Genomic DNA, 14,357 nt, shown 5'->3' on the forward strand with positions numbered 1-14,357 from the left:
GCGGATACAATAGATGAGGTTGGAGGAGGTGCAGGTGAACCTCTGTCTCACCTGGAAAGACTGTTTGGGTCCTTGGATGGAGTCGAGGGGGGAGGTAAAGTGACAGGTGTTACATCTTCTGCGGTTGCAGGGAAAAGTTCCCGGGGATGGGGTGGTTTGGGTAGGAAGGGATGAGTGGACCAGGGAGTTACGGAGGGAACGGTCTCTGCGGAACGCAGAAAGGGGAGGGGATGGGAAGATATGGCCAGTGGTGGGGTCCTGTTGTAGGTGACGGAAATGTTGGAGGATGATTTGTTGGATCCGCTGGCTGGTGGGGTGGAAGGTGAGAACGAGGGGGAATTTGTCCTTGTTACGAATCGGGGGAGGGTGAGCAAGAGCGGAGCTGTGGGATGTAGAGGAGACCCTAGTGAGAGCCTCATCTATAATGGAAGAGGGGAAGCCCCGTTTCCTGAAGAATGAGGACATCTCTGATGCCCTAGTGTGAAACACCTCATCCCGGGCGCAGATGTGGCGTAGATGGAGGAATTGGTAGTAGGGGATTGTAGACATAGTTCTCACTAGGGCCTCCTCTATATCCCACAGCTCCGCTCTTGTTCCACCTCCCCCGATTCGTAACAAGGACAGAATCCCCCTTGTCCTCACTTTCCACCCCACCAGCCAGCGTATCCAACAAATCATCCTCCAACATTTCCGTCATCTCCAACGGGACCCCACCACTGGCCACATCTTCCCATCCCCTCACCTTTCTGCGTTCCGCAGAGACCGTTCCTCCGTAACTCCCTGGTCCACTCGTCCCTTCCCACCCAAACCACCCCCTCCCCAGGCACTTTCCCCTGCAACCGCAGGAGATGCAACACCTGTCCCTTTACCTCCCCCCTCGACTCCATCCAAAGACCCACAGTCTTTCCAGGTGAGACAAAGGTTCACCTGCACCTTCTCTAACCTCATCTATTGTATCCGCTGCTCTAGATGTCAACTTCTTTACATCGGCGAAACCAAGCGCAGGCTCGGCGATCGTTTCGCTTAACACCTTTGCTCTGTCCACCTCAACCAACCTGATCTCCCGGTGGCTGAGCACTTCAATTCCCCCTCCCACTCCCAGTCTGACCTTTCTGTCATGGGCCTCCTCCAGTGCCATAGTGAGGCCCACCGGAAATTGGAGGAACAGCACCTCATATCTCGCTTAGGCAGCTTGCAGCCCAGCGGTATGACATTGACTTCTCTAACTTTAGATAGTTCCTCTGTCCCTCTCTTCCCCTCTCCCTTCCCAGTTCTCCCACTGTCTTCCTGCTCCACCTATATCCTTTCTTTGTCCCGCCCCCCTGACATCAGTCCGAAGAAGGGTCTCGACCCGAAACGTCACCCATTCCCTCTCCTAGATGCTGCCTGACCTGCTGAGTTACTCCAGCATTTTGTGATACCTTTGATTTGTACCAGCATCTGCAGTTATTTTCAACAGCTCTACTAGCTGTGTCACTGTGCCGCCTTTAAATTAGAAAAAACTGTCCCCCAAGACCAAAACCTTTTTGATCCAATGTGGGTTTTAGGAACTAAAAATCATTATTGATATAAAGGCAATATTCCAGTTTTTCTAAGAACACTTTATATAAGGCAAGGAGTATATAACTGAGAATGCTATATTTTGTCACACATTCCCTTTTATACAATCATATTCTTTGCAGGTGGAACTTCCTAAAATACATGCAAAGGGGAACGACAAGTTCTGATGCAAATGTACAGCTTGTTTTGCAGCTTGGATTTGCTGATTTGCTGCAGGCATCAGCGGTCAGATGAGCGAGTGAGCCCAGCTACTTCAGTCTTCACTTCCCTTCAGGCTGGATTTCATTTTGAGCTTCTCCTTCTGACCCAACACTCGGAAGATTTTCTTTCGAGCTTCTTTTTGCCTTTCAATCTTGCCCTCTTGCTCTTTCTGTTTCAGGGCGAGGAACTGCTTGTGCTGTTCCCTCTCTTTCTTGCGATGTTTCTGTGCCTTGTTGGCGTTAACAGTGCCCAGAGCCGAGATCAGGGCCGAGATCTGTGGACAAAAACATTTGCAAGTGAAGGCCGACTGCTGACTGCAAACAAGATCACAAAGAGAATACCAAGATCCCGCTTTGCTTTCTGTACTCTTTTTGAAAGGAGGGTATCGACATAAAACCTCTCCGCCTGTGTGAACAAAATCAACTACTGAAACACGGCAGCAAGGACACGTTCAGTCTGACAGATTTTCTTGCAGGATTCCAGGACATCGTGGGTGGCTAGGAAAGAAATTGTAGGACCCTCAGATATTTGTACTAGTGATGGAAATAGGAGTTGTGAGAAGACAGGAAGATGGCTTAAAATGTAGTGCTTTGACATGAGAACAATGCTAGTTAGCCTGTACTTACTGTCCAGCAACTCTCTACCAAAATGAATTGCTTGCATGAAATTTATCAGCACATGGACAGGATTGAGGTCGTCAGATAATTAATAGAACTATTAATGGGCAACATGGTGGCGTAGCGATAGAGTTACTGCCTCACAGCGGCAGAGACCCAGGTTCAATCCTGCCTACGGGTGCTTGTCTGTACGGAGTTCGTACGTACTCCTCGTGACCTGCGTGGGTTTTCTACAAGATTTAGTTTAGGTTAGAGATACAGCGCAGAAACAGGCCCTTCGGCCCACCGAGTCCGCCCCTACCCGATGGAAGACTGATTTCAAATGAAAGGCACCAATTGCTGGCGGAACCCAGTGCATCAGGAAGTATCCCAGGAGAATATGTATAGGTGACATTTCATGTAGCGACCCTTCTTCAGACTATTTGTAAAGGGGGGGGGCAGGGAAATAATTATGGTGATTAATGTTACAGTGTGTAGTGTGTCTGGTGGTGTGTAGTGTGTCTGGTGGTGTGTAGTGTGTAGTGTGTAGTGTGTAGTGTGTAGTGTGTCTGGTGGTGTGCACTTTCATGCTTCTGTATCTTTTCCCAATAGGAGTGGGGAGAAAGAAGAAATACTGGGGTGGGACATCTTTGATTATATTGGCTGCTTTCAGGAGGCAGCGTGAAGTGTGGATGGAGTCAATGGTGGGGAATCTGGTCTGTGTGATGGACTGGCCTACATCCACAACTCTCTCCAATTTCTTGCGCAGTCTCAAATTAACCTTGCAAGATCAGCACAGAGGGCAACAGTTTGATCCACTACAGTCTGCATTGGTTCCTTCAGAGGCAAAGCAGAGAGTTCCACTCCTCACCATCCTCTCCAGGGCCACACAGGAGGTACTTCTTTACACATTAAAGTCCTACAGATTCTGTTTCAATCACCCTTTCAGATAATCTTTGACAGATCCGAGGAACATGTTGCAAACAATGTACTTCCTTATGTCTCCTGTCGTTCATTTGCCAGATCTAACATCCATCTTTCTGGTTACTAATGTGAAGGACACGATCTACCAACACTAGGATAGACGACTGGTTGTAACATCAACCAATGCAGCACAGGAACAGACCCTTAAGCACCACAATGTCCATGCTGAACATGATGCCATGCAAGGTGTGAAAACCACGCGCTGAAATCAGATCTAGAGGAAAATACACGAAGACTGTGCAGCAAATGCCCCAACACCTGCTGCAACGAATAGGCCCTTTTTTCTGAAGAAAGTACTGAAATGATGTGCAGGTGCTCTTACCTTCCTCTCGTGTGCACTCTTTATAACAGCGACTCGCTTCAAATTGCCCGGCATTTTAGGAAGCTTCTCATTGTTTTTGGGTTTGTTCTTAAAGGGCAGGGCTTTCTGCAGTGCCTTGGGGATGTAGAGGGCATTAAAATGCTTCGCCTTTCTCTGAATGGGCTGCAAGGAAAAGCATTCATTTAGAAAACACGTCAGCCATCAATACCTTTGGATTGCTGGGTCAGAAGAAGTTAGTTGGAATAAGCAGCACTGGCCAGTAAGTAGATGTGACCATAGGGTTAAGATGCTTTACAATCAACAATCAATGGCCAGCCTACCGATTCTTTACACATAACATCCAGACTCTCAGCCAGATTAAGGTTGTTATTGGCATGTGTACGGAGGTACAGCGAAAAGCTTTGTTTTACATGCTATCCAATCGGATAATTCGGATTGGACGATCAGATAATATCATACAATCAAACCAAACTCAAATACAATCGGTAGAGCAAAGGCAAAAGTACAGAGAGCAGAATATAGTTCTCAGCATTGTAGCGCATCAGTTCCACAAAGTCCAATGTCCGCAATGGGGTAGAGGTGAATCAGACAGTACCCTATCTTATGGAAGGACCGTTCAGAAGCCTGATAACAGAGGGGAACAAGCAACCAAGGATGCTGGATAATTGGCAGTGGACCTATATAACATTGTGCAGAGTTTATTGGTGTCAGATATAAGTTATGGTGATTAATGTTACAGTGTGTAGTGTGTCTGGTGGTGTGTAGTGTGTAGTGTGTAGTGTGTCTGGTGGTGTGTAGTGTGTAGTGTGTAGTGTGTAGTGTGTCTGGTGGTGTGTAGTGTGTAGTGTGTCTGGTGGTGTGTAGTGTGTAGTGTGTAGTGTGTAGTGTGCAGTGTGTCTGGTGGTGTGTAGTGTGTAGTGTGTAGTGTGTCTGGTGATGTGCACTTTCATGCTTCTGTATCTTTTCCCAATAGGAGTGGGGAGAAAGAAGAAATACTGGGGTGGGACATCTTTGATTATATTGGCTGCTTTCAGGAGGCAGCGTGAAGTGTGGATGGAGTCAATGGTGGGGAGTCTGGTCTGTGTGATGGACTGGGCTACATCCACAACTCTCTCCAATTCCTTGCGCAGTCTCAAATTAACCTTGCAAGAACGGCACAGAGGGCAACAGTTTGATCCACTCGGTCTGCATTGGTTCCTTCAGAGGCAAAGCAGAGAGTTCCACTCCTCACCATCCTCTCCAGGGCCACACAGGAGGTACTTCTTTACACATTAAAGTCCTACAGATTCTGTTTCAATCACCCTTTCAGATAATGTTTGACAGATCAGAGGAACATGTTGCAACAATGTACTTCCTTATGTCTCCTATCATTCATTTGCCAGATCTAACATCCATCTTTCTGGTTACTACCCTCCTGCTTCTGCAAACGATTTCTCCATCTATCCCGGACAGATCCTTTGCAACTCCCAGTGGTATGCTTTTCCGGAGTTCCACTAATGTGAAGGACACGATCTACCAACACTAGGATAGACATCAACCAATGTAGCACAGGAACAGGCCCTTAAGCACCACAATGTCCACGCTGAACATGATGCCAAGTTATACTAAGCTCTGTCTGCAGGTGATCCATATCCCTCCATATACATGTGCCTCTCTAAAAGCCACTCTGATATCTCCCTGCCCCACTACATGTTTCAGGTACTCACCACCAACTATGTAAACAACCTGCCCCACGCATCTCCTTTCAACATTCCCCCTCTGACCGTGAGCCGATATTTCCACCCGACAGACTATGACCCTCACAATGTTTCCAACGTCTATCCAGAAAACAATCCATGGCTATCCGACTTCTCCTTATATCCAGGTGTTATTCTGGTCAACCTCTCCTGCACTCTCTCCAAAGTCTCCATGGCCTTCCTGTAATGGGGCAACTAGGACTGAATGTAATACTCCAAATATGGACCAAGCAAAGTTTTGTAAAGCTTCAATATGACTGACTAGAGTCTTACAGCATGGAAACAGGCCACTCGCTCAACCCTTCCATGCCGACCAAGATGCCTGTCTAAGCTCGCCCATTTGCCCGTGTTTAGCCTAAATCCCTCTTAACCATTGCTATCCCTGTATCTGTCCATGTGTCTTAAATATTGTCACTGCACCTGCCTCAACTGTCTGAAGAAGGGTCTCGACCCGAAACGTCACCCATTCCTTCTCTCCCGAGATGCTGCCTGACCTGCTGAGTTACTCCAGCATTTTGTGAATAAATCGACCTGCCTCAACTATCTCCTCTGACAGTTTGTTCTATATTCCCACCACCCTTTGTGTGAAAAAGATGCCCCTCAGGTGCTATTAAATCTTTTCTCTCAACTTAAACCCATGTCCTTTGATTCTGCTACCCTGGGTATGAGACTGTGCATTCACCTTATCTATCCCCCTCATGATCTAATACACCTCCACAAGATCACCCCTCATCCTCCTGCTCGCCAAGGAACAAAGCCCAAGCCTGTCCAACCTCTCCCTGTAGCTCAGGTCCGCAGGTCCTGGCACCATCCCTGTAAATACGAGAGGTATGGAGGGCTACACTGAGAGATGGCGATGAAGGTTATGGAGTAGGAGCTGAGTGGAGCATAAACACCAGCATACGTGGTCGGGCTGAATGGCTTCTCTGTGCATTTGCTCTGTGATCTCCGATAGCCAGTTACTGCAGCGTGTTGTAGCGTTGGCTAACATCCCCTTGTGCTCAGCACTTTGCATTATCAGCCTTAACCTGCTTTCCTCAGGAACTCTCTCTCCACACTCCACCGAGGGACCCCCCCTCCACACTCCCCTCATTGAGCCCCCCCCCTCCACTCCCCTCATTGAGCCCCCTCCCGCCACACTCCCCTCAGTGAGGAACCCCCCCCTCCACACTCCCCTCATTGAGGGACCCTCCCTCCACACTCCCCTCATTGAGGGCTCCCCCCTCCACACTCCCCTCATTCAGTCCCCCCCCTCCACACTCCCCTCATTGAGGGACCCCCCCTGCACAGTCCCAACATCCCAGGATGGGGATGCATCACAGCCTGGTCTTGGAACATCTCCATCCAAAACCACAAGACAGTGCAGAGAGCCAGTCTCACCCTCTTCTCCCCTCTCCCACCGGGCAAGAGGTACAGAAGTGTGAAAACGCACACCTCCAGATTCAGGGACAGTTTCTTCCCAGCTGTTATCAGGTAACTGAACCATCCTACCACAACCAGAGAGTGGTGCAGAACGACTATCTACTTCATTGGAGACCCTCAGACTACCTTTGATCGGACTTTATTGGCTTTATCTTGTACTAAACTCTACTCACATTATTCCCTTTATCATGCATTTGGACACTGTGGACGGCTCGATTGTAATCGTGTATAATAATAATAATAATGCATTACATTTATATAGCGCTTTTCTAAACACTCAAAGACGCTTTACAGGGATTACTAAAACATAGAAAAGAAAATAAATAGATAAATAAGTAAACGAAGAGAAAAAGGAGACAGAAGGTGAGGTGACGGTCAGTGGTTGAAGGCAGTGCTGAACAGGTGAGACTTCAGTGATGTTTTGAATGTGGTGAGTGAGGAGGAGTCTCTGACGGTTTGGGGTAGTGAGTTCCAGAGTGTGGGAGCAGCGATGGAGAAAGCCCTGTCCCCCAGGATCTGAGTTTGGTCCGGATGGGGGGGGGGGGGGAACAGGAGGTTAGCAGCAGCAGAGCGGAGGGTACGGGTGGGAGTGTGTCTGTGGAGGAGGTCAGTCAGGTAGGATGGGGCCAGGTTATGGAGGGCTTTGTATAGGAGGAGGATTTTGTATAGTCTTTCCGCTAACTGGTTAGCGCGCAACAAAAGCTTTTCACTGTACCTGGGTACACGTGACAATAAAGCGATGTACCGCTTCCCGACATGGCGCGAGGACTGTTCCCGCCAGATTTGCCAACTGACCTTGTAGAGGGAATCCTTGTTGGGCTTCACCCTGACGCCCAGGTCATGTTTGAGCTGCCCAACCGTCCTCATCCCACTCCAGCTCTCCCTTTCAGTGTTGGGCCTGAGCAGCGAGGTGACTGGATTATACAGCTTCGGCACCGACACTGGGTACCACGTTCTCATGAAAATGATGTCTGAGAGAAAGAACCAATGTCTCAGCTTCATACCAGTCAAAAATATTTCTATTCACCGATCATCAAATGTAACTTAATATACAAGTTTGCAGGCAAACAGCGGATGGATGCTGTCCAGGAAGAGCTGCAGTTTGGTAGCACAGGACCCAGACAGAAACCCCCCCCCCCCCCTCATTGGCAGGTAGACGAAGGAGCTGGACGCCATCTTCTGGAAGTATCACTGGTGTATCACTGGTGCTATAAACTTTGGAAAGTCTAACATGGGCAGGACGTACATAGTGAATGGCAGGGCTCTTGCAAGTGTTGTAGAGCAGAGGGATCTAGGAGTGCAGGTACATGGTTCCTTGAAGGTGGAATCGCAGGTAGATAAGGTGGTCAAAAAGGCTTTTGGCACTTTGGCCTTCATCAGTCAGAGTATTAAGTGTAGAAGTTGGGAGGTCATGTTGCAATTGTATAAGACGTTGGTGAGGCCGCAATTAGACTATTGTGTTCAGTTCTGGGCGCCATGTTATAGGAAAGATGTTCTCAAGTTGGAAAGGGTGCAGATAAGATTTACGAGGATGTTGCCAGGACTAGAGGGTGTGAGCTAGAGGCAGAGGTCGAACAGGCTGCAACTCTATTCCCTGGAGTGCAGGAGGATGAGGGTTGATCTTATAGAGATGTATAAAATCATGAGAGGAATAGATCGGGTGTAGACACATAGTCTCTTGCCCAGAGTGGGGAAATTGAGAAGCAGAGGGCATAGGTTTAAGGTGAAGGGGGAAAGATTTTATAGGAATCTGAGGGATGATTTTTTTTTTAACGCAAAGGGTGGTGGATGCATGGAACGAGCTGGCAGAGGTAGTTGACGCAGGGACTATTGCAATGATTGAGAAGCAATTTGACTGGTACATGGATAGGACAGTTTTAGAGGAATATGGGCCAATCACAGGACAGTGGAACTAGTGTAGATGGGACATGTTGGTCTGCGTGGGCGTGTTGTGCCAAAGGGCCTGTTTCCACGCTGTGTGACTGATTCTATGACTCTGTATAACAGTACTGGAGTGTACACGGTCAAGAGCTTCAAGGTCCTTGGTATAAATATCAGCAACAACTTGAAGTGAGCCAATAATGCTGTGGCCAAGAAAGTACACCACCATGGGCAGGACCCATATAGTGAATGTTGAGGAACACAGAAGGCTGAGGAAATCAGAGGCTCAAACAAAAGGAATGTCTCCAATGATTACGACCAACTCCAACAAATGCACCGACGGAAATCACAGCTTGCTATGGCAACGGCTCTGCCCACGACCGCAGGCAATTGCCGTGTTGTGAAGACAGAACCATCATGCAAACACCCTTCCCCAGTGTCTCTCTCTATACCTCACATTGTCTTGCAAAGCAGCCAACATATTCAAGGACCACTCACACCCTGGTCATTCTCTCTTCCCCCCTCACCCACCGGGCACAGGATACAAACGCGAGACAGCACCTAGGACCAGATTCAAGGCTAGCTTCATCCCCTCTGTTATGACATTAATTTGCCAAGGCAGTTTGAGATCCAGCCGGAGTAAGAATTTGTGGTGGAATAAATATGTTGATTAGGCTCTGCTGTCTTACATTTGGAGAACGTTCCTTTCAGAAGGAGATGTAGAAGCTCATCACTCACCACTCATTAACAGCTTGTCTTCGAAGGAGGCTCTGAAAGAACCTTCTGGGGCACGGAGCGCCTTCTTCACCTGACCACGGATCCCACTCACACTTCGCACCGACGCATTTTCAAACTTGGCCACTTCCAGGGCAGAGTTGAACATTCCCTGTGTGCAAGCACAATAATCCATGAGGAAGGATATATTCACCTGGACCATCTCCGACATCTCCCTCCCCTTTCTTGATCTCACGGTCACAATCACGGGAGACAGTCTATCGACAGACATCTCTCTATCACAGACCCACTGACACCCACAGCTAGTAGCCCTGCACTTCTTCCCACCCTCCTCCTGCTAAGACGCTACCCCCTACTCTCAATTCCTCCGTCTCCGCCGCATCTGCGCCCAAGATGCAGTGTTCCATATCAGGACATCCGAGATGTCCTCATTCTTTAGGAAACGGGGGTTCCCCCCTTCTATCAGATAGAATGGGAAAGGTGCGAACTTTTATGAAGGTCTGAACCTCACGGTATTTAACTTAAACAAATTTAACTTAACCACACTAACTTAACTAGACATCATTGCAAGACCGCAAACTAGTGGCACAGTGAGTAGAACTTCTGCCTCACTGCATCAGAGCCCTGATTTAATCCTGACCTAGGATGCTGGCTGTGTGGAGTTTACAAGCTCCCCGTGACTGCGTAAGTTTTATCTTGGTGCTCTGACTCCTTCCACAACCCAAAGATGTATGGGTTGGTAGGTTCACTCTCCTTTCCCCCTCCTGATATCCAGGGACACAGGCACTGCTTCACTGTAGATTGGAGATCCACTTGTGCTTCTTCCACACCAGTGAACTGCATTTGCTGACAACGTGGGCCCCTGGCTTTGCACTGCTCAGCATCTCCGTTAAATCCACACGGGCCATTCTGAGATTCCACTCACTCTTCACTTTAATTCCCCATCTGACCACCATATGCAGCCTTTTACAAAGATTCAACGGAGCCCAGCTAAGTCACGGAACAGCATCTTAATGAGGACTGTGCATTGGTGCTCACCAAGGAGATGGACAGGAAGGACAGTGAGATCAGGAAGGAGGATGCTGTTACTCTAGGGCACACTGATATCATGGAGATGTTGGATCTCTTGAAGAACACTCAGGTGGATAACTCACCAGGGCACAACGGATCTATCCCAGATTATTGAAAGGAAAGAGAGAAGATTGCTGAGACTTTCACAGAGATTATTGCACCCACTTGAGAAACAGATGAGGAACAAGAGGACGAGAACAGCAGAATAGGGAACAAATAGTTCCTCTGTTTAAGGAAGAAAATAGAGACAAGCAAGGGAGATGTTTGGGTGGGTGGGTGGGGGTAAGGAGATTGGAGAGGAAGGACAAAGGGATGAAGGAGTCAGTTGAGGTGAGGGGAGGTGGTTGGATTGAGATTAGATGGAAAACAATGGGGAAGGTGCGAACCTTAATGAAGGCGGTGTTCTTGAATATCTTGAATGGGAATCCAATCAGCTTGAGTTTTTTAACGACACTGATGGATTTATCGAGGTTCAGCACCACCCCCGTCGCGGCAATTCTGAAATCTTTCTGCAAAGAAAAGAATCAATGGTTAGCGTTGAGAATCGAGAGGTTTCACTTGGTTCAATGGTGAGGTAAGATTACTGGTGCAATGTTAGTGGGTGGCAGCAATGGCATTTGCCACGTGTGGGCAAGGGGCTGGGGTGGGCAGAGGGGGTGAGATGCACGGGGAAGTAGCACGCGGTGAACAAGCATCTTCATAGTAGGTGACCATAAAGACAATGGTGTCCATGCTAACTCGCGGTAAGAGCAATCCATGGTCCCATTCCTTTTTCTATTCCTGTAGCCAACAGCACTATTTTCCTTGTGCCAGTGGAAATCTTAAAATGACTATCTCTGCTGCCATCACCCCAGTAAGCAGCGAGCTCTGGGTCATTACCACGAGCCGCGGAAACGCTCCTACATTCCCACATCCTCAAAACGTGCGCGATTATCCTTGAATCATCAAAGGACGAGCTACCTGTTTAAAACCTGCCATAATCGTCTGGTCAATCTCCTCTGCACCTCATGTTTACCCAAATCAGAACTGGGCAGAAAGCTGCAGCTGCAACTACCATGGTTGTTCACACATTATCACCAGTAATGAGGCCAAGATCCCTTTTTCTTTTCTACTCTCTAAAATACGTCAGGACATCTATCCTCTGGGAGTCCCGCACACTCTCCTGGATGCTGGTGGGATTGGCTGACCAAATACTCTGTAGACTTCACATTAGTAAGGCAATCAGGTGAAACTGAGTTGCTACTGAGTTATACTGAGTGGAGAAACAGCTCAGCCATGAGATGGAGTCATCGAGTTATGCAGCACATAAACAGGGCCTTCAGCCCAATGTGTCCACACTGAGCGAGTCGGCCAGCATCCCTCACAACCTTTCTGGTACCTGGTTCAGTGTCTTTTAAATGTGGTAATGATAGGAGTATAGAAGTTGGGAGGTCAAGTTGCAGTTGTATAAAACGTTGGTGAGGCCGCATTTAGAGTACTGTGTTCACTTCTGGGCACCTTGTTATAGGAAAGATGTTGTCAAGCTGGAAAGGGCACAGAGATTTACAAGGTTTTTGGAAGGACTAGAGGATGTGAGCTATAGGGAGAGGTTGAGTCGGCTGGGAGTGCATTCCTTGGAGTGCAGGAGGATGAGGGGTGATCTTATTAATATGTATAAAATCATGAGAGGAATAGATCGGGTAGATGCACAGAGTCTCTTGCCCGGAGTAGGTGAATCGAGGACCAGAGGTCATGGGTTTAAGGTGAAGGGGAAATGATTTAATAGGAATCTGAGGAGTAACATTTTCACACAAAGGGTGGTGGGTGTATGGAACAAGCTGCCAGAGGAGGTAGTTGAGGCAGGGACTATCCCAACCTTTAAGAAACAGTTAGGCAGGTACATGGATAGGACAGGTTTGGAGGGATATGGACCAAACGCAGGCAGGTGGGACTAGTGTAGCTGGGACATGTTGGCCGGTGTGGGCAAGTTGGGCTGAAGGGCCAGTTTCCACACTGTATCACTCTATGACTCTACCCACCTTGTCCCATAAACGCACACCCACTGTGTGAAAATGGTACCCATTGGGTCCCATGTAAACCTTTCCGCTCTCTCCTTAAATCTATGCCCTCGTATCTTAGGCTCTCCTCCCTTGGAGAAAGGACTGTGGCCATTCATCTTAACTATGCATCTTTCCGTTCAACTTTCAGCCTCCTACAATCCAGTGAAAAAGATGCAGATTACCCAGCCTCCCCATACGACTCAAACCCTCCCGACCCGGTAACATCCTCGTAAAACCGATCCACCCTTTCCAGTTGATTGACATCCATCACATGGCAAGGTGAGCAGGAATGCACAGCTTTAAGGTGGGAGGGGCAACCTTTAAAGGAGGTTGGGCGGTCACGGTGGCGCAGCGGTAGAGTCGCTGCCTTACAGCGAATGCAGCGCCGGAGACCCGGGTTCCATCCCGACCACGGGTGCCGTCTGTACAGAGTTCGTACGTTCTCCCCGTGACCTGCGTGTGTTTTCTCCGAGATCTTCAGTTTCCTCCCACACTCCAAAGACGTACAGGTATGTAGGTTAATTGGCTTGGTAAATGTAAATAAAACTTGTCCCTAGTAGTTTTAGGATATTGTTAATGTGCAGGGATCGCTGGTCGGCGCGGACTCGGTGGGCCGAAAGGGCCTGTTTCCGTGCTGTATCTCTAAACTATCTAAACTAAGCAGGTGTGCAGGGCATATTTGTTGTACAGAGGATGGTGGGTGCCTGGAACCTACTACAAGCGATGGTGGTGGGGGCATAAATGTTGCCCATCTCATGTTAAAGCTCTGCCATCTCGCCTTTACCCCGGGAACAAGGGTTTAACTGTCTACCCAATGCCTCTCAGAATTGTATATGCTTCCGTCAGGTCTCCCCATAACTTCTGAAGCTCAAAGAAAACAAACAGTCTGTCCAATCTTTCCTTTGTAGCCAAGAAGCTTGAATCCAGGTAGCATCCTAGTAAACCTAAACCCTCTCCAAACCTTCCACGTCCTTCCTTTAAAGGATTCTTCCCCAATTTATTTTGGTTGCCACATTCATGGAACTATGACCGTGGAGCCCAAGGCCCCTGATCATTAGGGCAGCACGGTGGCACAGCGGTAGAGTTGCTGCCTTATAGCGCCAGAGACCCAGGTTTGATCCTGTCTATGGGTGATGCCTGTATGGAGTTTGTATGCTCTCCCTGTGACCACGTGGGTTTCCTTCGGTAGCTCTGGTTTTCTCCCACATTCTAAAGACCTACAGGTTTGTAGGTTAATTCGTTTCGGTAAAAGGAAATTGAAAATTGTCCCTAGTGTGGATGGCAGTGCCAGTGTGCGGGGAACTCTGGTCAGCAAAGACTCGATGGGCCGAAGGGCCTGTTTCCACACTGGATCTCTAATCTAAACATTCTTATTTACTGTATGTACTCTACCTCGATTTGACTTCTGAAATGCATCATCACGCACTTGTCGGGATTAAATTCCATCTGCCAACTTTGTACTCAACTATCCACCTTGTGTACAACCTGCTGTGTGTAGCCTTAGACAACCTTCCTGCTGTGTGTAGCCTTAGACAACCTTCCTGCTGTGTGTAGCCTTAGACAACCTTCCTGCTGTGTGTAGCCTTAGACAACCTTCCTGCTGTGTGTAGCCTTAGACAACCTTCCTGCTGTGTGTAGCCTTAGACAACCTTCCTGCTGTGTGTAGCCTTAGACAACCTTCCTGCTGTGTGTAGCCTTAGACAACCTTCCTGCTGTGTGTAGCCTTAGACAACCTTCCTGCTGTGTGTAGCCTTAGACAACCTTCCTGCTGTCCACACCACCATCTTGTGTACAACCTGCTGTGTGTAGC

The 14,357-nt window shown here is 48.3% G+C and overlaps 1 protein-coding gene across 1 annotated transcript in view; it reads right to left on the bottom strand.

The window, feature by feature from the left end:
• Positions 1-1,600: 1,600 nt before the first annotated feature.
• bms1 (BMS1 ribosome biogenesis factor) overlaps positions 1,601-14,357 on the bottom strand; it is a 61,326-nt gene continuing 48,569 nt past the window's right edge. Inside the window, exons 19-23 of the mRNA XM_078428421.1 lie at positions 10,895-11,017; positions 9,441-9,588; positions 7,617-7,792; positions 3,664-3,825; positions 1,601-2,035 (exon numbers count right to left, since the gene is read on the bottom strand). Coding sequence (XP_078284547.1) covers positions 1,814-2,035; positions 3,664-3,825; positions 7,617-7,792; positions 9,441-9,588; positions 10,895-11,017 — 831 coding nt within the window. The 3' untranslated portion in view covers positions 1,601-1,813. The remainder of the gene's footprint in view (positions 2,036-3,663; positions 3,826-7,616; positions 7,793-9,440; positions 9,589-10,894; positions 11,018-14,357) is intronic.

The sequence above is a fragment of the Rhinoraja longicauda genome, chromosome 35 (assembly GCF_053455715.1).
Source record: "Rhinoraja longicauda isolate Sanriku21f chromosome 35, sRhiLon1.1, whole genome shotgun sequence".
Taxonomy (NCBI): Eukaryota; Metazoa; Chordata; class Chondrichthyes; order Rajiformes; family Arhynchobatidae; genus Rhinoraja; species Rhinoraja longicauda.